General features: G+C 35.9%; 2 protein-coding genes and 1 pseudogene across 4 annotated transcripts; 1 reads left to right on the top strand and 2 right to left on the bottom strand.

Annotated features, from left to right (window-relative positions):
- Positions 1-56: 56 nt before the first annotated feature.
- Positions 57-8,765, bottom strand: LOC137728117 (zinc finger CCCH domain-containing protein 48-like; annotated as a pseudogene).
- On the top strand, positions 8,453-15,263 carry LOC137727466 (phosphatidylinositol/phosphatidylcholine transfer protein SFH8-like). 3 transcript variants are annotated; one of them, XM_068466322.1, is made up of 15 exons: positions 8,453-8,823; positions 8,906-8,979; positions 9,403-9,706; positions 10,658-10,757; positions 10,840-11,106; positions 11,207-11,284; positions 11,397-11,498; positions 11,607-11,656; positions 12,000-12,099; positions 12,212-12,310; positions 12,403-12,519; positions 13,655-13,787; positions 14,136-14,527; positions 14,813-14,887; positions 14,992-15,263. In XM_068466322.1, exons 2-15 carry the CDS (start codon positions 8,946-8,948, stop codon positions 15,013-15,015), a joined length of 1,875 nt encoding a protein of 624 aa, XP_068322423.1. In that variant the 5' UTR covers positions 8,453-8,823; positions 8,906-8,945; the 3' UTR covers positions 15,016-15,263. The 3 variants fall into 3 exon arrangements, with proteins under 3 accessions (XP_068322423.1, XP_068322421.1, XP_068322422.1); XM_068466320.1 differs by having other exon boundaries at positions 8,455-8,822; positions 8,904-8,979; positions 14,124-14,527; XM_068466321.1 differs by having other exon boundaries at positions 8,457-8,823; positions 12,406-12,519; positions 14,124-14,527.
- A 402-nt stretch (positions 15,264-15,665) lies between these two features.
- LOC137727849 (phosphatidylinositol/phosphatidylcholine transfer protein SFH3-like) lies at positions 15,666-19,435 on the bottom strand. The gene is made up of 13 exons (XM_068466678.1): positions 19,157-19,435; positions 18,827-19,076; positions 18,626-18,725; positions 18,268-18,534; positions 18,098-18,175; positions 17,885-17,986; positions 17,743-17,792; positions 17,463-17,562; positions 17,279-17,371; positions 17,064-17,153; positions 16,426-16,923; positions 16,204-16,281; positions 15,666-15,994 (listed from the first exon to the last, which is right to left on the bottom strand). Exons 1-13 carry the CDS (start codon positions 19,200-19,202, stop codon positions 15,977-15,979), a joined length of 1,770 nt encoding a protein of 589 aa, XP_068322779.1. The 5' UTR covers positions 19,203-19,435; the 3' UTR covers positions 15,666-15,976.
- Positions 19,436-20,655: the final 1,220 nt, after the last annotated feature.

The raw sequence follows: 20,655 nt of genomic DNA on the forward strand, positions 1-20,655 counted from the left end.
ATGGCCTAATTGGACTAACTATTTGACTCTCAAAACTTAGATACAAATTTATACCGTTAATGTGCTTTCTTGCATGACGCCCACCATAGCAATGGCTCATGGAGACTAACTTTGAAGCCAGCGTCGTTTGTCCACTTCCAAGCAGAGAGGAGACCAGCTGCATCCCCTGTGAAGAATAGTCCTCCAGGACCTACCTCAACCGTCCTAACATCTTTGCGTCGCAAACAATCCGCCTCTTTCGGTAAATGAAGGCAATTTGTATAGCCGAACAGAATTATCACTGTAAGAGCAAAGCAAGATAGGCTCGACTTCTGAGTCTGTCATTCCAGAGAGATCAAGAAAACCATGCTCTGCACTGTGAGTGTAGATAACTTGCAAGTTGCCTTCTTTAGTAGCAGCCCAAACCTTTATTGCGCAGTCCAATAAGCATGATATTAAATACAGGTCCCAGCAGATAAGAGACATCACAACATCAGAGTGCTCGTTGAGTGTCATGACACATTGTAAGGTTTCAAGTTCCCACACCCTGATTGTGTGGCCGACAGAACCCTAGTAAAGCCGGTTGCCTCCGACAATTAAACATACAACAGCACGAGTGTGGCCTTTCAGAGTTGCAGCAGGACGAAATGGATTAGTTTCAGAACCACCTTTCCATACTAATATAGCACCATCCTGTGTGCCGGCAAAGAGCATTTCATTGCCAACCACCATAGCATGTACTTGGCCAATAGCTGCATCCAGGTTGAATTCAACATTCGTTTGAATGTTCCAAACCTTAACAACATTTGGTGCACCATTAAAAACCCAGGGGCCCTCTGTTATTAAGCAATCTGCTTCACCACCAAGATTAATCACACTGCCACACTGACCAGTATGGCAGTCCCAAACTCTGACTGAGCACCTTGACTGGCTGAATAAAGCTTGTTATGTCCTTCAGGATGTGCAATACCAGTGACGGCCGTCTTGTGCCCTTGGAGCCTTGACAACCTGGAGAACCCCTCACCACGAAACCACTTATGCAAATACAGGCATCGGTCGCCTTTCACACAATTTCCATCTACCCAGAACTTGCAGACTCTTTCTACAGATTTCTGAATAGCGTTACTTTTCTGAGCACCTTTCTGAGTAGAACTGCACGGATTTCCATTTCCAGTGGCAGTTCCCTCCTTTGTCCACACAAGACCCCTAGGCTTTGAAATGTGAGGTTTCATGGCTGAAGGCGATGCATCCGGGTGCGAGAACCTACAGAAATTCTTAGTGCATCTTCCAGCAGTCCAAGAGGCTTCATGGCTGAAGGCATTGCAAACAGTTTTACAATGTCATCCTACTGGCCGAGCATACGGTGAGTATTTATCAAAAAATAGCCAAATATTAGCTCTTAATTTCAAAAATGTTAATTTTTATACAAACTTTTCAATATATTCAAAATATCACTTAAACAGACACAAGTACCTTTATACGATTATTCTCTATTCTATCATGTTAACATTATTGTTATCCAAAAGGCAGTGGATTTATGGGTCTATCATTGAACCGTCTTTTTTTGTTTCAATCGTAGCTTGGAAAATTATTATTATTTGGAAAATTATGATTTATATTATATTCTCTTACCCAAGTTCACTGATTTTCATATGACAATTATAAATTTATTGTACGGTTTGTGACCACTTTAAAAGCCTTCAATTTTGCGACATCGTTGGATTTTGATAGAAATTGAAAGTTTATGACTGACAATTTATTATTTCTTTCTTATAAATGTCTCTCTTTATTTCACATAAGGGTCATTGTAGATTTAAGTACATCTAAAAGTTAAAAATGATCATAGGTTCGATTCTCACAAAGAATGTCAAAATCTTTTGTTTAAAAAGAAAAGGTTAAAAACGATCAATTGATAATCAACCATGACCAATTGTTATAAATCCGTATTTTTATTCTGACACTATGTTTCAACGAATAAAAGTAAATAAATAAGTTGAAATCATTGAAAAGAATATTAAAAGAAATTGTGAAAAATGCTACCAAAATCTGGCAACGGTTTGCCCAAATGACCTAATTAAAATAAAGACAGCTAGCTAATAAGAACGAATGATAAGAAATTAAAAATAAACCCTTAATTTTTTTTTTTTTTGTCAAACGATAGATTTTATTAGATTAAATGTTATATTAGTTAATGACGGGTTTGAATTCATGCCGTCATGGAAGAACTTAACACCTTTCCACCACTGTAATATAGTCCATCCGACTACACCCACCATCACCCAATGAGAAGAATCAAATAAAAATAAAATAAAATCCTTTTACTTTGTCCACCTTACAAGTCATTCGAACGGAGAGGTTTATGTGGAGATGGTCAGGCCACCAACTAATTAATTCAAGTAAATTAGAATTAATATTGTAGATTCTCTGTGTTTTCATTCGTCTATTTTATTATATTTTTCTTTTCTTAAAAACTTTTTTATTTTATTTTATCAAATGATAGATTTTGTTAGATTAACCATAATGAAATTTGAACTCATTCCATCATACAAAAACTTAACACCTTTTAACCACTGTGGTACGTAAAAGGCCACTTCCTTTCCTTAAAAACTTGTTGAAGATATAAACATTTCATCCAAGTGCACGAGTCCTCACTTAACGTAACCTACTTTAAAACAAGTCAATTTAATTTTGAGAAATTTTATTTGAACCCATATAACCTTTTTCTACACCCAACTTACTCTCTACACCCATATTATTTTTAATTAAAGAATTAGTATCTCTTTAAACCCAAATTTACTACCTAAACTATCCTCCCAAACCCAATTCAAAATGTAAATTTATCTTTACACCCATTTAGAAAATAAATCTCAAATTAAATAATTTGGTGAAGTTTCTATTGTTTATGGGAATGAAAGCTTTTTGGAATTCGACTTCTGTGGACAAGTTGAATAATTTGGCGAAGTTTCTACTTGTTTATAAATCTTCCATATACCTAACTCCTCAATTTCTTGTTTTTTTGAATATCTTTATCCCCCGTGATTTTATTTGCATTAGTGCCTTCGTTAATGTAGTACAACAATACGCCCATAGTTGATATAGTACAACACAATGGCATGTAAGAATTAATGGAATTGCTTTAGCAGCAGAAGATACTTCAAAGGTTGTGTTTTCGAATAAACTGGGTCTGCGTAAGAAAGAGGGACTTGTTCCCATAAATTTTCAAAGAAACTTCACTTTTGCGGCAAAAGATATGTCATATTACATTATGTCTTTTCTCAGAAACATATATAAGATTAGACTACCAAAACCTGATGCTAATATGAACCGAATCCACTGAAGTTTATGAACCAAAAACCTATCTTCCAAACTCTATAAAAAATTGAAATCAAATGTAAACAAATTTTGCATAAATTGCTTCATACCTTAGTTTGAGGATCCAAAACTTGAAAATCATTATCGATCGATAAAAAGAACTTGTTTTTCTCTATAAGAGCTCTTAGGGTTTTAGTTGAAATGAACGTAGGATAAATAAAGAATGATGGTAGAGATTAATTATTAAGTGTGAGTTTATTGATAAATTGTAGTTTCATTGTTAATTTTATCTTGGGACTTGATGGTAATTATGTAACAGGGTAAAAAAGATAATTAACATTAAAATTTTAAATTGAGTGTAGAAAGAGGTTATAGGGGTTCAAATAAAATTTCCCTTTAATTTATCCAAAGTGAAATCACTATGGTACATACTAATATGGCTTTTCAGCCAAAATAGCCCACGAGATTTGCATAACTCATCACTTTGGTCTCTAAGATTTGAAATCAATAGAAGTGGTTATTGAGTTTATTCATCATCAATCATTTTGGTATTCCATGAATAATTATATTTAATAAGGACCAAGTTGACAAAAATATCCTCATTTTAATAAACAATAGGCCAAATGATTTGACAAAAATTGAGGGTATTTTTGTCCTTTTAGCCTAATTTAATGGAGATTCTTCATGGAATGATCAAAATGATTGATGTTGGACAAACTTGGACTAGTTATATTGATTTTATATCTCAGGGACCAAAGTGAAGAGTTATGCAAATCTCAATGACCATTTTGGCTAGAAAGCCTACTAATATTAATCTTCTTGCATGTGGTCTAATATCCTAGCGAATATGGTACTATGTTTGTACTCATGTGTCTCGTGTTCAAAACTCTCTCCTAAATTATTGTACTAATTTCGAACTCTCCACCTTGTCCAAATAATAGCAAATTTCTTTTTTATAAAAAATATACTAGTATTAATCTTCTTCTTTTATTTATTTTTAATTCCATACAGGAAGCGGACAACATGTGGAGCCTAAGCATATAGACAAGATGTTGGATTTTCTTTAGATTCTTGTAACAATGTGCTTTTTACCTTTTTAAATTGTCTTGGTAGATAAGACGTTTATGTTTGATCTATGTTTTGGGATCAAACCCATTTCCCTAATTGAAAATATATGTAATAATTACAATACAAAAAATGTATTTTCGCTTATGATATAATTTTTTTTTTAAAAAAAGAAAAAGATATACAGATAGCATTTTAAGTACTATGGCCAAACCAAAAGTTTAGGACATGTTTGGTATCCTACTAAAAAACTTGAATTGTTTTTAAAACTAACTTTTAAGAACATTTCTTATAAAACAGTGTTTTTTTTTTTTTTTCAGGTTTCAAAAACTTGTTTGGCATTGAACTTAAAAACTATTTTTTAATCTAAAAATTTGTAAACTTGTTTGGTTTAACTCTTGAAAATAGTGTTTTTTTTTTCCCTAAGTATGTATTTGTTTTAAGATATACAAAACATATGAAATTAAACCTTAAACATACCATTTTTATATCCATGTGCTAATACAACACATATATGCTTGATAATCAAATTAAACTTCAAGTCTTAGATAATAAATATTACATTAAAACATTCTAAAAAACCAACAAACTTTGAGACTGATTGTTATTGACGTAATCAAGCCATATTGATTCGGCTATGTGGTCTTTAACATCATTCATAACATTGTCGTCATTCAAATGCATGTTTTCCCCTTCTTGATTCGTCCCCGAGCTTTCTTCATCTAACACATCAACATCATTGTCTTCAAATTGTTGAAACAAAGTATCATTCCTTGATTACATTCTAATGAAATTGTGCACGGCATAAGAAAATGTCTTAAACACCAAAAGACTGATATTCACTTTTACACACTTCCTGCTTAAAAAGAAATTCTTTATCATTTTGTGAAGTATAGATTATTGATGTTAAAATTCAGGCAATTACTAAAGATAATAGACCAATATCCAATCTTTCTGCATAAATATTAAGTTCACTAAATTTGGTGTTACTAGGTCAAAGAAACAACATCCTCTTCTTATGCCAATACATCAAGTTTCTCAATACATTAACTTTAGGTGATGGGGATCAACTACCGAAGGTTATGGACGCTCTATCAGAATTTTAGGGGGCAATTAGGTAACTACTGCAACAATAATATTATAATACATACATGTAAGAAATTCTTTTTCTTTGCAGTTTCCGTTGCATATGTAAACTTGGTGTTCTAAAAATTGAAAGCAATATAGTACATAGCAATAATATGAATGGCGAGGGTAACGATAAAAGGTCAAACCAACACCAGCATTTCCAATGAACAAAACGCAAAGGTATACAATGTTGACTATAGCAGCAAGCATGCAACAACATACTGAAAGCTTACAACTTTGCAGATGGTCATTGTGACTAACAGTAACAGTGACATAACAAGTCCGATACTACAATTCCACAGAAGACAAACGGGTGGAGACTATACGAAAGTAGTTTTCTTCAAACCACAAGTGAATATATTTACATTTTGAAAGTTGTTAAAAGTTCAATGCCAACAAAAAAGACCTTTTAACCGAAACAAACAAATAACCCACTAGTGTACCCAAGAATTAACCAATTAAATTACCCAGAAAACCAAGAAAAATCATATCAATACATTTTTTTTAACAAAATTGAAGAGAAAAAAAAAATTGTAGGGCCTCCAAGTAAATTCCAGATAAACCCATAATTATTCCAAGTTCGAGATTTCCATAGCTCGAACCGAAGGTGGCGTGGCGTCTCCTACTCCAAAACTTGATCCTTGATAAATTCAACTTCCTTCTTTGATCTAACAATCGAAAAAATAGGTATATTAGGCATCTTGTCATCTCAATGAAACACCCTTATACGCTATATACCACGTTCATATTAGAAACAGAAACCCAATTTCACACAAATCAATCAGTAAAACCTTCAATAACAATACATGATAATAATTCCCATTTTTACAAATTTTGTAACACTTTCCCCCAATTTTCCCAATAGTTGCCTAATTCTAAAGAAACCCAATAAACCCAGCTGCAATAGATCTCCGAAACCACCAATAAAAACACATAATTGACCAATTAACAATCAAACATTCATGCAATTCAACACAAATAGATAATACAGAAAACAACAGAGAGAAAGTAGAGAGATAGAGTTACAGAAAATTAAATCCGAAATTGGAGTCACAATTACGCAAAGCAAAAAGGGTCTCTTCGAATTGGATTGAGGAATTGCAGTCTCAAAGACCCAGAAATTCGAAAAAAAGGATTACATGTTCATCTTTATTTTTGGTCGTTCGTCGTTGGTGAGGCGCAATGCCTGCTCGTGGACTACGCGACGCAGCTCAGACCTCCATCGCGGCACATGATATGAATTCATGAAAGGAAAAAAAATCCCTAAAACTTGACTTTTGTTGTTTTCAAATTATAATGGGCTGTTTTTAAAATTTTTTGAGTCCAGTTTTACAAAATAGGTCTACCAAACAGGTATTTTTTTTATATCTTAAAACTTAAATATTATTTTTGAGTTAAAAACTTTGGACTCAAATCCAATACCAAATGGACCCTTATTAACTCTTTATTTTTCTCTAGTTGGCACTCATATCCTAAATTGTTGAGGCCCGTTCTATACTGAATACTGACAAACAATTATAAATTTTATGAAATCCAATCACTCTTTCCGATAATATTTATATTTATAGAGAAATAATTTGTAAACAATTTATTATTTTCAAAATACTTACCAATATGTAATTAATAAATATCGTATTATATATTGAAAAAAAAAAACATATGAAACTGTTATTTACAAAAAAAAACAAAAAAAAAAGCAAGAAAACTATTAGGAAGATAATTGGGCGGGATTTGGATCCTCACCGGATTCCTTTCTTGGGGATCCTAGGGACCAACGAACACAGACCGTTGATAAAAAATCGTGATGTCCTAATTAAATGCTTTTTATATTTTTAAAAGTAAAACATCATCGTTTTGCATGAAAAATAAAAAAAATAAAAAAAATTATAACCGTACGATTTTCAATCAACGGTCTGTATTTGTTGATCCCTAGGAATCCGGCGAGGATCCAAATCCAATTGGGCGTATCACCCAACGGGACTGGCTGCTGTTTCTATTCAACAACAAGGTTCCAACTTTGTTCAAATTTTTGTTGTTTTTTTCTTCTGATGGGATTATTCTCGTGGGACTCGCACCAGATGGGTTTGTGTCATATCATAATTCTCATGGGCCCACGTGAGGTTTTATTCAAAATGTTGATTTACTGTTAGAATGTACCACATATGGTACTTTTCAACTATTTTGCAATTAAAACGTGTCATCTATATGAATATTTTCGTCAATTAACGGGGATGATTAAAATCAAATATGCTTCTCAATAATATTGCCTGAGTAAATATTGTGCCAAAATTAGGGGTTTGTACAACCCTAGTTGGTCAATTCCCTTCATAAGAGTTAAAAAAAATAATATTTGAAAAATATTAAAAACTCATTGCAAATGAAAGATATTTTTGTATAATTTCATTTCAATTCTTCAACAATCCTTAAATCAAACCTGAAAATCAACTTATCTCATTCTCTTTATGACCTGACTCCAATGTCGCTAAAAAAAAAGTCTTTTGTCTTTGTACAAATTGACTCCAGCAAGCTTAGGAAGTGAATTGGCAAAAATATCCCTCCACGTGAAGGGCGTGTGACATATTTTAACGGAAACATGGATAGAAAGTAATGTAGGTGGTAGATTCTAATAGTTAAGAGAGTCTAGGTATTAAAAGTTCAAATAGCATTGACGCACATACTTGCAAGTTCATGTGGTACTTGAACAAAATTTCTTTATATAAAAGTTGTTGAGTGGCTTTGATTAAAAAAATTATTGAAAATTTTTAATTAGTTTTTCATAAAAATTACCAAAAAATAACGAAATAGAAGACAAAAAAGAGTGTCAAAATTGTAGGGTTGTTCAATTGTTTTGTTCCTTCCAAGCTTCCAACACAACCACGTGCAAAAGTACAGAGACGAAAACACCATAAATACGAACCTCAACCGGTGACCAAATCATTATTTAATTATCTCCAACCCCGCGACTTCACTCCTCAACCACCGCCGGCACATTCCATCTTCAACGCTCCTTCACCCGCCACGTGTCCCTCTCTGCCACCCCACCACCGGGTCCCACCTCCTTCCGTAGCTCACCAAGTCCAACTATAAGTACAAATCAAACTCCTCTCCCTCTCTCTCTCTTCGCCGTCGCTCATCGGCGATTTTATTTATTTATTTATTTAAGCGAAGCAAAAGGAAGGAAAGAAAGAAAGAATCTTGAGATAATTTCCGTGAATCCGTTACCGACAACACGCTCCAGCTGCAGATCGGCTAACAGGAGCTTTCTCTGACTGATCCAGCATTGCTGACCGTCCGATCGATCTTCCTCCTCCTGATTTCCGACGTTACGAAGCAAAAAAGGTTTCATTCCTCAATTTTCTCGTTCGTGCTCCGAAATTCGCGGTTTCTGGAATTTCTGACGGAAATGCGAGGTTTTTTGCAGTGTCCATTGCGTGGATGCGTGTGAGTAATCGGAGTCGAGAATGTCAGGTCCGCTAGATCGGTTTGCCAGGCCTTGTGAGTCATCCCTCTTCCCTCTCTCTCTATAGTTCTTTATCTCTCTAGATTTTTGTCGGTGCGGCTGTGTTCTTGTTGCTGTTGAATGTGTAAGGGCTTTTTGTGTGGTCTTGAGGGGACTGATTTTGGATGGTTTAGTTTTGTTTGCTGAATTTAGGGTTTCTGTTTGGTTGCTGAGAAAATCAGCCGAACTGAAAAGGAAATCTGAAGAAAGTTTGAATTTTGACTTTCTTTTTCCTCTCATTTGTGTTTTAGTAAATGGGTGCCCATTTCTCAGGTCAAGACATCAAATTTTACAAATTTGTTGTATTATGTTTGTGAATGTTTTGCACAAACCCTATTCTTATACTTGTTCTCAAATGGTTTTACAAATACGGACAATTCCGGCGAGTTTTTTATGTCAATCCTGTTGTTGTGATGCAGGTTTTGAAGGGTTTTATGGTAGTGATGAGAGGAGAGAGCGGAAGTCTGATTTTGAGAATTCCGAGGATGAGCGGAGGACTAGAATTGGGACTTTGAAGAAGAAGGCGATAAATGCATCTACCAAATTCAAACATTCTCTGAAGAAAAAGGGCAGTAGGAGAAAGAGTGATGGCCGAGTCAGCTCTGTTTCCATTGAAGATGTTCGCGATATTGAAGAGCTGCAGGCTGTTGATGCATTTCGACAAGCACTGATTTTGGATGAATTGCTCCCAGAAAAGCATGACGACTATCATATGATGTTGAGGTGCTCAGTTGTTCATCTTGCACCATTATATATAATCATGCGTACGAATACTTCTGGAAGTTCATAATTTGATAGTATATTAGATTTTGACTGCAGTAAACTGTGCCTTTGAGTGATATATTAGTTTTTTGTTAAGATAAATGGACCAATGCTTTAGATTGATTGGGTTTAGTTTTTATTTTCTGGGGAATAATTGGGGAATAGTACGGTACCATGACAAAAGTAGAGGATTAAGTCTCTTCAGTGGTCCTTATTCTACTTTCTGATTCTGCTAGTTGGAACTTTAGCTTGCATGAGCTCACTCAAGTGTTATTTTCCTAATTGAAATAGGTGCTCTTTAAATGTCATTCATCAGATATAAGGTTTTGTAAAAATTCGTTTGGAGGTAATAAACTAGTAGTTTCTTGAAATATGGTTAATAAGTACTGTGAGATGGGGATTCACTGATTTAAACTTGAGAACATGTCCTGAAGATAGGGGAGCGGATCATTGTAGGTACTTTTGCGTTTATCTGATCAGATGGACATATTTCTATGGTATTAGGAGTGTGGGAGAGAGAAGGGGATAACATGTGTTATAGTTATGATTCATATCATATTTCGTCATTGTAGAAAAATGTGCTTGTAAATGAATTGTACCAGAGGCTTCTGTAATATCTGGTATTCTGATTAAGCAAATAATTTATTCTTGTGACTAGCTGGTTCTCAGTTCTTAGTCAGTGTGGATGGTTTATCAAGTAAACATCCTTCGTGGATTGTGATTCCCTTATCTTTATCTTAAGCCCATGCTGCTTGCATGAGCACTTCAAGTGTAATTGGTTGCTGCCATACTTTAAAAATTGTTTATGCAGTCTCACATCTTTGTTTTGTTTAGTTTGATGAAGTTCTGGTAATAATGATTAATATGGTTTCCCATTTTAGACATTAACCTTTAGATGTTACATACTTTCAGGTTTTTGAAAGCAAGGAAGTTTGATGTTGAAAGAGCCAAGCATATGTGGGCTGATATGCTTCAATGGAGAAAGGATTATAGTGCCGACACTATCATGGAGGTAACTGCGGCTGATAAAATTTGTTTGATTATGCATACTTTTTATTTCTCATTTTATTTACCATGATGTTTTTTTCTTTCAGGATTTCGAATTCAAAGAGTTGAATGAAGTTCTACAGCACTACCCTCATGGGCATCATGGTGTGGATAAGGAGGGAAGGCCCATTTACATTGAAAGATTGGGTAAAGTAGACCCCAATAAAGTAATGCAGGTTACGACTATGGATCGTTATGTGAAATACCATGTCCAGGAGTTCGAGAAAAACTTTGCAATAAAATTTCCAGCTTGCACCATTGCTGCAAAGAGGCACATAGAATCAAGCACTACAATTTTAGATGTTCAAGGCGTGGTATGTTACCTGTAATCAACCATTTCTATAATTACTTTTCATATTAAGTACAGTCATAATATTTAATTATTGTATGTTTGTTTGTTTTAATTGTTTCAAGGGATTCAAGAATTTTACAAAGTCTGCACGAGATTTAATTACGCGGTTGCAGAACATTGATAATAACAATTACCCTGAGGTATGCAATCGTATTTGCTTAGAACTTTATGTCATAGCTACTTTTTTATATGGATTGTAAAGTCAATTTTAACACCACCTTTGGACCTTTTATCTGTTCATAACTGGTGCAGACCCTGTGTCAAATGTTCATCATTAATGCTGGTCCTGGATTTAGGCTGCTGTGGAACACTGTGAAGACTTTTCTCGATCCTAGAACAACATCAAAGATTCATGTATGGAGAAATTACTTATTCCTTGTATCAGAACTTTTAACGTTTGGGGTTCACTGGAATGTCATGAATTTACAATATTTCTTTGTTTGATTGTATACAACATTTCAGGTTCTTGGAAACAAATATCAGAACAAATTGCTTGAGGTAATCGATGCCAGGTGAGCAGGCTGCAGTGTATCTGTCATCCGTAATGCTATATTTTTGCAATCTTAACACACATAGAAGTTCAGTATAATGTACTTGCTCCAAATGCAATTTGAATCAAGATTGTTGTTCATGTTGAATCATAGTTGAATGTGTGGTTGTTAATGATAGTCTGGCAATACAACAGTGTAACCTCTCTCTGTAAATATAGATACCCAAAGACATATATATGCATGTATATGTACGTATGTGCATCTAATTTCTATTATTATATTCTATAGTTACAGTTGTCTTTCCTATGTTAAATTTATAATTGCACATCTCTCAATACTTACAAAGATTTTTCCAAGTGTGCAGTGAGTTGCCAGAATTTCTGGGCGGTAACTGTACCTGTGCAGATCAGGGAGGTTGCCTTCGATCTGATAAGGGGCCATGGAAAAACCCTGAGATATTGAAGGTTATATCTTGCCCTCTGGATTTCCTTTCTGCTGCATATTCTTTTTACTTTGATGAGGTATATTGCCATATTTTGGTTACTGAATTGAGCTTGCTTGTGCTCTTTGTTACAGATGGTTCTAAACGGTGAAGCACGACGTGCAAGGCAAGTTGTTAAAGTTCTAAACAGTGAAGGGAAGGTTCTTGCTTATGCTAAGCCACAATATCCAATGGTAAAACTTCTATAGTTTTCAATACTGCACAATAAAAAGTGAGATTATTTTTGCATTAGTTTTTACATTTTATGAGGGGCTTTCTTTTGAAGCAGGTAAAGGGAAGTGATACATCCACTGCTGAGTCAGGATCTGAAGCAGAAGATATTGCGTCCCCAAAAGCTTTGAAGAATTATTCACATCTTCGATTGACTCCTGTTCGTGAAGAGGTAGGTTTAACCTTTTATTATGTAATGTTACTACTATGATTAATTGATTCATTTTTGGAGTCTTAGAATTTATATTGACCAATCATGGAGAAAAAGGAGCTTATTTTGTACAGGTAATTGATATGTCTCTTAAGAGTTGTTGGGAGAAGTTAGGAGAGCATTCTTGTTTGCTTTTTTTGATAGAACAATCTTCTAGATGGGATAGAAGAAATAGAACTTGAGCATTGGCCTTTATACAGTTTAATTTGATATGGAACTCTTACTACATTAGGTTGGTTGTCATCTCTTCCCTCTTAGAGCTTCTGCCATATTTCGGAAGGTTAAATTAACTTGCTAGTGTAAATTATTGCGTGGATTTTCTCATGATAGCTTAATACTTGTAATAGTATTCAAAGGAGAAACTCTAATGTTTAGTGTACTGTGTACGAAAGGAGACTGAGATTATTGACCATTTGCTTCATTGCTCTTTTGCTTTCAATCATTGCAACAAGCTGTATAGGAAAGTTATTTTCTTGTGGGTGATTCCGACTTCCAGCATGTGAAGCACTGTGATGGTGTTTGAAAAAGAATTGTGATTCGGGTGGATGGACAAAATTGACAGTTGTGGAATTCTAGTGTAATAGGAGGTTTGTTAAAAACAAAATATGGGAAGGACGTGTTATGCTTGTGGCTAAATTGTTTTGTTGCACAGTTTCCCTGAATCCTGGGAAATTTCATATTTGTTATTCCTCGGTGTTAATTGGAGATTGTTTTAGCTGCTATGCCGTGTTAGTTGGATGTATTGTTAGCTGTTTGCTAGTTTGATGTTGAAGGTTTTGTTTGGACCTTTGGGGAATTGCTTGTTCACTGGTCTAGCTAGTATATGCTGGCTACCGAACCTTCAATATAATACTAACAAAGAAACAATACAGGTTGCTTGTTCACTGATCTAGCTAGTAGATGCTAACTACTCAACTAAAAAAAGCTACGCTTAAAAAATAGTTTCATTTGCTCTTGAATTGGTTAAGGGCTATTGGATCACCAAGGGCACTGAAGATGTGTAATATTATGTAATCAGCAAGAATCTCTCTCTATTGATGGCTATATTCATTTGTGTCAATTATGTATTCTTTAATGTGCTATAATTAATATGCAGGTTAAAGCCATTGGCAAGGCAAACTGCGCAGGCCATTTCTCTGGTTATGATGAATATGTTCCTATGGTTGACAAAGCCGTTGATACTAATTGGAAAAAGCAAGTGGCCCTCCAGAGAACTCATTCTTCCAAAGGTCAGCATGTCTAGCTTCGTCTTTTCTGCCAAGATATAACATTTCTTAATTTATCCTATTGTTATAGTAGCAACTCAAACTAGTCCACTATGATAAGACTTCACAGCCTCATAATAGTTGAAATTTCATTACATTAATTTACTTTTATACTGATGGTTATATCTTGTGCCGAATTTCAGATGACGTACGCTATATTACTTAAATATTATTTTAGTTTCTGCCTTGTAACACTTGTTACTATATTTGGTTGAACTGTTATTTTCTTGTTTTTCTTTTAATTGTTTTGGTACTTGGCCTTATATAAAACAAGAAAGTGAAATTATCTTTCCCATTCAGGGACACTTCCAGTACCTGACACCCCGAAGAATCCAGAAGGAATCCAAGGTCGGATTTTGGTTGCACTGATGGCCTTCTTCGTGACTTTCCTCACTCTCTTCCGCTCAGTGGCTTCCCAAGTAACTAGGAAGCTTCCTGATGCATTGGTCAATCACGATCGAAATATTCCGGAAAGCACTTCTGATGAAGCAAACAAGGAAGAGGGTCGTCCTCCTTCACCAACAGCACCAATTACAGGGACAGATCTTCTCCCCAACGTACTGAAAAAGCTGGTGGAGCTTGAGGAGAAGGTTGGCATGCTTGAAGCTAAGCCATCCGAGATGCCTTATGAGAAAGAGGAATTGCTGAATGCTGCTGTTTGTCGGGTGGATGCCTTGGAAGCCGAGTTAATTGCTACTAAAAAGGTATAGAAGCTTTATTTGATTTGTGGTAAAATTTCAACTTGTCGATACTATTGCATGAGTGCCCTACTCGATTTGTTATTTATTTTCTTTAAATTTTTTGATGTTTGCATCTGTCCACATGACATATTTAAGGGGATTGCTTGCATTTATTTTGCATCTCATTGTGCATATAGGGCTATTTATGTTAAGGCGCCCATGACGGCATGAGTGCTTCTTGGTTGTCACTTGACTTAGTTTTGGTAATTCAGAATGATGCATGTATTGACGGTGTTTCTTATGGAGCAGGCTCTGCACGAGGCTTTAATGAGGCAAGAAGAGCTTCTGGCCTATATTGACAGGGAAGAAGACGCCAAGCTCCGGGTACGTTAACCATACAGTCTATCTATGAAAATGTATTTCTTCTTTTTCGTTTCCGTGGGTTCGGTTCAAGAGTTTTAAGACGTCTTCTTGCTCCTTGTCATCAGAAAAAGAAGTTTTTTTGCTGGTAGAGGTGGTTGCTGTTGAAGAGAGACAAATATATCAACCGAAATGATGCCCATTCTGTCTACCGAGAACCATACGGAACTGACCGTTGAGTTTATTTTCTTCAAAGAAGTGTGTGCAGTTTTTATTTGCTTAATCCGATAACGTTTCCGGGAAATGTTGGAAATGTTGGGAGTGAGTTAACTAACCACAGATTTTATCATATTATGGCTTATGTTGTGCACGTTTCATCTACAATAGATAGAAAATTAAGCAAGTGCCCTTTTCCACTGGTGAAAAAGAGTTGAGCCCTTACATGACATTGTGGGTTCGAATCCGTCGGTGATTAATCTAACAACTAATCTAATAAAAGCTATCATTTGACACACAAAATAAAAAAGAAAAAAGAAAAAAATAAAGAAGAGAATGTGAAAAAATAAGTGAAGGACCGTTCGAAAAAATAAATGAAATTATGCTGATGTGAAAAATGATTTACTTTGAGTTGTTAGACAATGTGAAAAAAAAAAAAAAAAAAAAAATCATGCTATTATATAATTTAGTTGTAAATTATGATAACTCGGCTGCTCATTACAAAATGCATGATTCAATGCATTGAAATTAAACTATATTATACATTGTATTTAGATTTTTGTTTTTAAGAACTAAAAATTCTATGCATTTGTTTAACCAAATAAAATTCATGATTTACTTATTTCTCCAAAATAAATTGTACATTGTAAAGCTAAAGCGGTGCCATGTTTACGCAAAATATGGACAAACTTTGAAAGAAAGGCACACTGCACAGTAATGTACAAAAGCTTTATAAATTACAGTACCAAACTAGCAAACATAGTACCGAACGCATTCCACGACGCATCCGTAGGGGAGCTGACAATCGAACCACCGCCGCCACCAACAGCTAACCCTCAACGTTAGTTCATCTGTTCATCCAGAGCTTCAAATCCAATAGCCGGAGCGATCACCGCCTTACCAAGAGAAAGGGTTCTGCAGTCACAGTTCAAAAAACAACCATGTCAAAACACTTTTCCACGTCTGATATTTGTAGTGACATGTTTACGCAACGGGCATCGATTTTGGTACTTCTTTTCAACCATCTGCACTCCAAACTGAATATTTTATACGCAAGTGAGAAGTGCAAAAGGCCATAAGTAGAGCTGGTTAAGCACTAGAAGGGTAATAATTAGGTCACTTACAAACTTCTTCTTCTTCTTCTTCTTTTTCTCAAGGTTCGCTATAAGCTCGTCCTGTCGAACAAGGGTGTCCTCGAGCGCCTGCAAAAAGCAAAACAAAAACAAAATGTACATGTTCACGTTTAGTTAGTTTTCTCTTGATATAGATTTTCCTGTTTCGGTTTCATTTTTCTTTTGGAAATGCCAACATCAACGCCAAAAGACATGAATGTCAAGACGATTTACCTTCTTTGTTGATGACAGCTCTTGTTCCAAGGTGTTGACACGGTTGAGAGCAGCATTCAACATCTCCTCTTTGTCAGGTGGCATGACTGCTGGTTTCGAGCTGAGAGCATACAACTTCTCCTCCAGTTCGGCCATGCGCTTCATCATGTTCATGTAGTCAGTGCTGGAGATGGCAGGCGCAGGCAACGGTTGGCCTTTAACCACCACTCCATTGTAGTAAACAGGGGTTCCATACCGGGCAGCATCAGTGAGTTTTCTTGGCATGCTTCGTGTGAATTGAATCATGGCGACAATTCCCATGATGAAGGCCATGAGTCCAGACAGTAACTGATTGGTTAGTCCATCAGGAACCTTGCGAGTATCATGCACAGGGAATCCTTCTGTAGGAAATTCATCATAATGAACTGACTTAGGCCAATTTGCATCAACAGTCTTGTCAACCATCGGTGCAAAGTTGTCATACTCATAGGCCTGATTGCCCTTGTCTGCGATTGAAACCTGCAAAATACAAAGCAAATGAGAACATCCACAGATAAACGCGACATGGTCCATGGAACAGCACTATCTGCACTATTTTTGAAAGGGGTATCAAAAACTGAATAGAGATCGATATGATAATGAAGGTCTGCTAAGCTTACCTTTTTAAGTGGATGAGAGGGTCTTCGATGCTCCACTTGAAAATGCACGTCAACATCTGGAACAGTTTTTGATTTGAAGGAATCATATCTCTTCATGTGGTTGTAGCATACAAAAATCAAACAGATATTAGGCAATTGATCATTGAAAAAAATAACCAAAAGAAGACAGTTTGAAGAGAGGCCATAATTACACCAAAGCTCAAAGATCTGAGTACCTTTGAGGAGGCATTCTCATCTTCAGAAATTATCTTCTCCTCAATGCCGGATAAAGATTTCCTCGGGCATTTGGCCTCACCATCATGAACCATCTGGCTCATCGAAGCAACTGATTTTAATCCTTTGTTCATATTAACATAGAAGATACTACAATCAGACAGAAACAAAACGGTAGTAAATCACCTTCATTATGTCTGGATCATTCCACGGGCCCTTATCCGAGCGCATACAACCACCCTTATCAGCACAAGTACAAGTGCCACCTAGAAACTCTGGCAGCTCACTGTTGCAGATTTTAACGAAAACACTTTATGACAGAATATGAAGCTAATACGATATTACGTTACCAAGCAAATATGTACAGCACAATGTGAATCAGGAATGCTAACAATATAGACTTGGAGATGTAAGAAAAATTGAACCGAATTCCAAGGAAATATATCTTGCCCTAGTGGAAACTGACCTGGCATCAATTATTTCAAGCAGCTTGCTCTGGTATTTGTTTCCGAGAACCTGATGCGTAATCATCAACTCGTTTAACACCATTACCATATCAAAATCGTAAATCAGCATTAGGTTACGGTAACCAAAAGATGAATGCGTACATTGATTTTTGCAGTGGTCTTTGGATCAAGAAAAGATTTCACAGTGTTCCATAAGAGTCTAAATCCGGAACCAGCATTGATGATGAACATACGGTTGAGGCTCTACAATGAAGAAAGCTTTCGATCACGTCATAAAACAACAAAACTGGTTTTCTTGCTAGGCAAACCAAGAAAGCTTATTGCACAAGAATTGCAATGACATTTACAGGATACCTCAGGATAGTTGCCACCATCAATGTTCTGAAGGGTCTGGATGAGGTCCCTTGCAGATTTGTTGAAATTTTTAAGCCCCTGCACATCAATTACACGAACTCAAGATTACTTGTTTTGCAATCAAAACAAGGGAAAAAGAAAAATCAAAGTATCTAGCTATGTTTACTAACCACTCCTTGGACATCAAGAATAGTGGTGCTTTGATCAATATGCTTCTTTGCTGCAATGGAACATGCAGGGAATTTACAGACAAAGGTCCTCTCAAACTCCCGAACATGGTACTTCAAGTAACGCTCCATCGTTGTCACTTGCATCAGCTTGTTAGAATCAACTTGACCAAGTCTCTCAATGTAGACAGGTCGTCCATCCTTATCAACTCCGTGATGTCCTTGGGGATAGTACTTCAAGACTTCATCAATTTCCTTGAAATCGAAGTCCTAACAAAATAACCGAAGGAGAAATTTAGGGCATCTGGACAGTAGTCAATAAAGGCATAAGGTAAGTTCGAAAAAAGAAGCGTTAAAATACCTCCATGATGGTGTCAGCACCAAATTCCTTTCTCCACTGAAGCATATCAGTCCACATTTGCTTTGCTTTCTCAATGTCAAATTTCCTGGCCCTTAAAAATCTTTTCCACCATACAAGAAAATAGCAATTTAGTCAGAATCGTTTAGAGAAACTGGATACCTCTAATCGTTAATGCTAGCCAAAAGATGGAATATAAGTTGCCTTAGCATCATATGATGATCATCGTGTTTTGCAGGCAGTAGTTCTTCCAAGATTAGTGCTTGGCGAAATGCGTCCACTGCCTGTAGCTCCTCTGCATCAATGTTATCCTCGATTGGGACGGACATCACCCTGCTGCTTCTTCGTCCCTTCTTAGTAAAGGAATGCCTAAACTTGGTGGAGGCATTGATTGCCTTCTTCTTAAGAGTCCCAAGCCTTGTTTTCCTCTCATCCTCGGAAGTTTCTTCGTGAACTGCAGAGAATAATTGCAGACAAAGATTGAGATAGAATGAAAATGTAGGCACAAATGTTTGATTGTTAATTATAACTTACCAGGTTTAAGGTGTCGGTCGACGGATGCAGGCATAGGGTCACACATGGTTGATATCTTGCAAGGTTGCTCTACCGCTTTGAGAAAGCCAAAGGATAGGAGGGTCAAGCACTTATATATCACAACTTGCTCAAACTAGGGCCCTCGGAGGATATACCCTACACCAATAACTTTAATTCACCCAAAAATGAAAACAAAGTTAGAACACCAAACCTTGAATTAATCTTGTTCTCATGCATTTAAAGGGTACTTATGTTCGATACAAATACTTATGTTGCCAAACTATGAATTTAGACCGCATCGTGAAAGAATCAACCTGATTAGTGTTTTAGATTTACAGTTTGACAAAATAAGCACCGAGAGTATTGAAATTAACGGTTGAGAAATTAGAAAAGAGGAAAAACAAGAGATTGGGTGTGTAGAGAAGAGAGGGAGGTTGAGAGAACGAAGAAGAAGAAGAAGAATACCTTTTTGGCAAGAAATGTAGGGAGGAAAGAGAGAAAGTGGTGAAGCATATATATGACCCGAATTAATCTCTAGAATTGGACGGCCAGACAGACAGAGAGGATGACATGACTTATTTAGTAAAGAAAGATTGACACCAATAAAAGGGAGATTTTGTTTTCATTTTTTCCCCATTGACATGGTCGTCTCTGTGCATTGCATTGCTTGACCAGTTTTTGCTGTTTTTGGTGGCCTGCGGCTGCGAAATGCAAGCCACTCCGTTCAATATCTTTTCCTTTTCCCGCACAAGTTAACCAACTTTTCCCAACTGTCATCCTTCTTTTTCCACGCAAAACCTACTACTATTTTTGTTTGAATATCTATATACCAACTTTTTTGGTTAATAGTATATTTATAAAAAAAAAAAAATTATAGAGTTGCGATTTTAGGAAAATGACTTAATTTGATATGCTGATTTAATCAAACGAAAAAGTGTAGACGTGGGTATAGCAGCATTGGTGAAAGTGAATGTGATTTTATATCGTATTTTATACTGTTATATTTTCAATGTGAAATTTTTGTATAAGAGGCATAATAACCACCAAGAGATGATCGAGTGGTTGTCAACGAATTCCACGTTTGTATTCTATTGGGCACGTTTTGGGTTCGATTCTTGGCATTGGTAGATCACACGATGGTGGTCAAGAAAACACTAATATACATGTGTGAGTCTTCCCGGTCTTTTAAAATGTAGACTATCGTGGCAATTCACTAATATGTCTCCTTTTTAAGTAAAGAGTAGAAGGAGCATAACTCGTTGAAATTGCTAGAGTCAAAACTGACACCTTGAAATTATGAGGATCTTTGTGGAACCTTACGAAGAAACTAGCAACTGAAATATTGTATTTGTACTTTGGTATTATATAAAAGAAGGAAAACTCTGCGATATTCGTATTGAAGCTAGTGTTAGCAATCCATTGACAATTAACCAAAGGCGATGATGAAATATTTTCATGTCTCACTGGGGAGAAGAAATAATTCAAACTCGAGAGAATCA

This window comes from Pyrus communis, chromosome 3, assembly GCF_963583255.1.
Source record: "Pyrus communis chromosome 3, drPyrComm1.1, whole genome shotgun sequence".
In the NCBI taxonomy this organism is placed as follows: domain Eukaryota; kingdom Viridiplantae; phylum Streptophyta; class Magnoliopsida; order Rosales; family Rosaceae; genus Pyrus; species Pyrus communis.

What these genes read in the sequence shown, in the direction of transcription:
- LOC137727849 (XM_068466678.1), bottom strand. Translation starts at nt 19,202, where the DNA reads ATGTGTGACCCTATGCCTGCATCCGTCGACCGACACCTTAAACCTG. An exon ending in CGACCGACACCTTAAACCTG is followed by an intron (nt 19,077 to 19,156) that starts GTAAGTTATAAT and finishes TATTCTCTGCAG; the next exon opens with TTCACGAAGAAACTTCCGAG. An exon ending in AGCTGTCATCAACAAAGAAG is followed by an intron (nt 16,282 to 16,425) that starts GTAAATCGTCTT and finishes TGCTTTTTGCAG; the next exon opens with GCGCTCGAGGACACCCTTGT.
- LOC137727466 (XM_068466320.1), top strand. Translation starts at nt 8,946, where the DNA reads ATGTCAGGTCCGCTAGATCGGTTTGCCAGGCCTT. An exon ending in TTTTAGATGTTCAAGGCGTG is followed by an intron (nt 11,107 to 11,206) that starts GTATGTTACCTG and finishes AATTGTTTCAAG; the next exon opens with GGATTCAAGAATTTTACAAA. An exon ending in CTAAGCCACAATATCCAATG is followed by an intron (nt 12,311 to 12,402) that starts GTAAAACTTCTA and finishes TTTCTTTTGAAG; the next exon opens with CAGGTAAAGGGAAGTGATAC.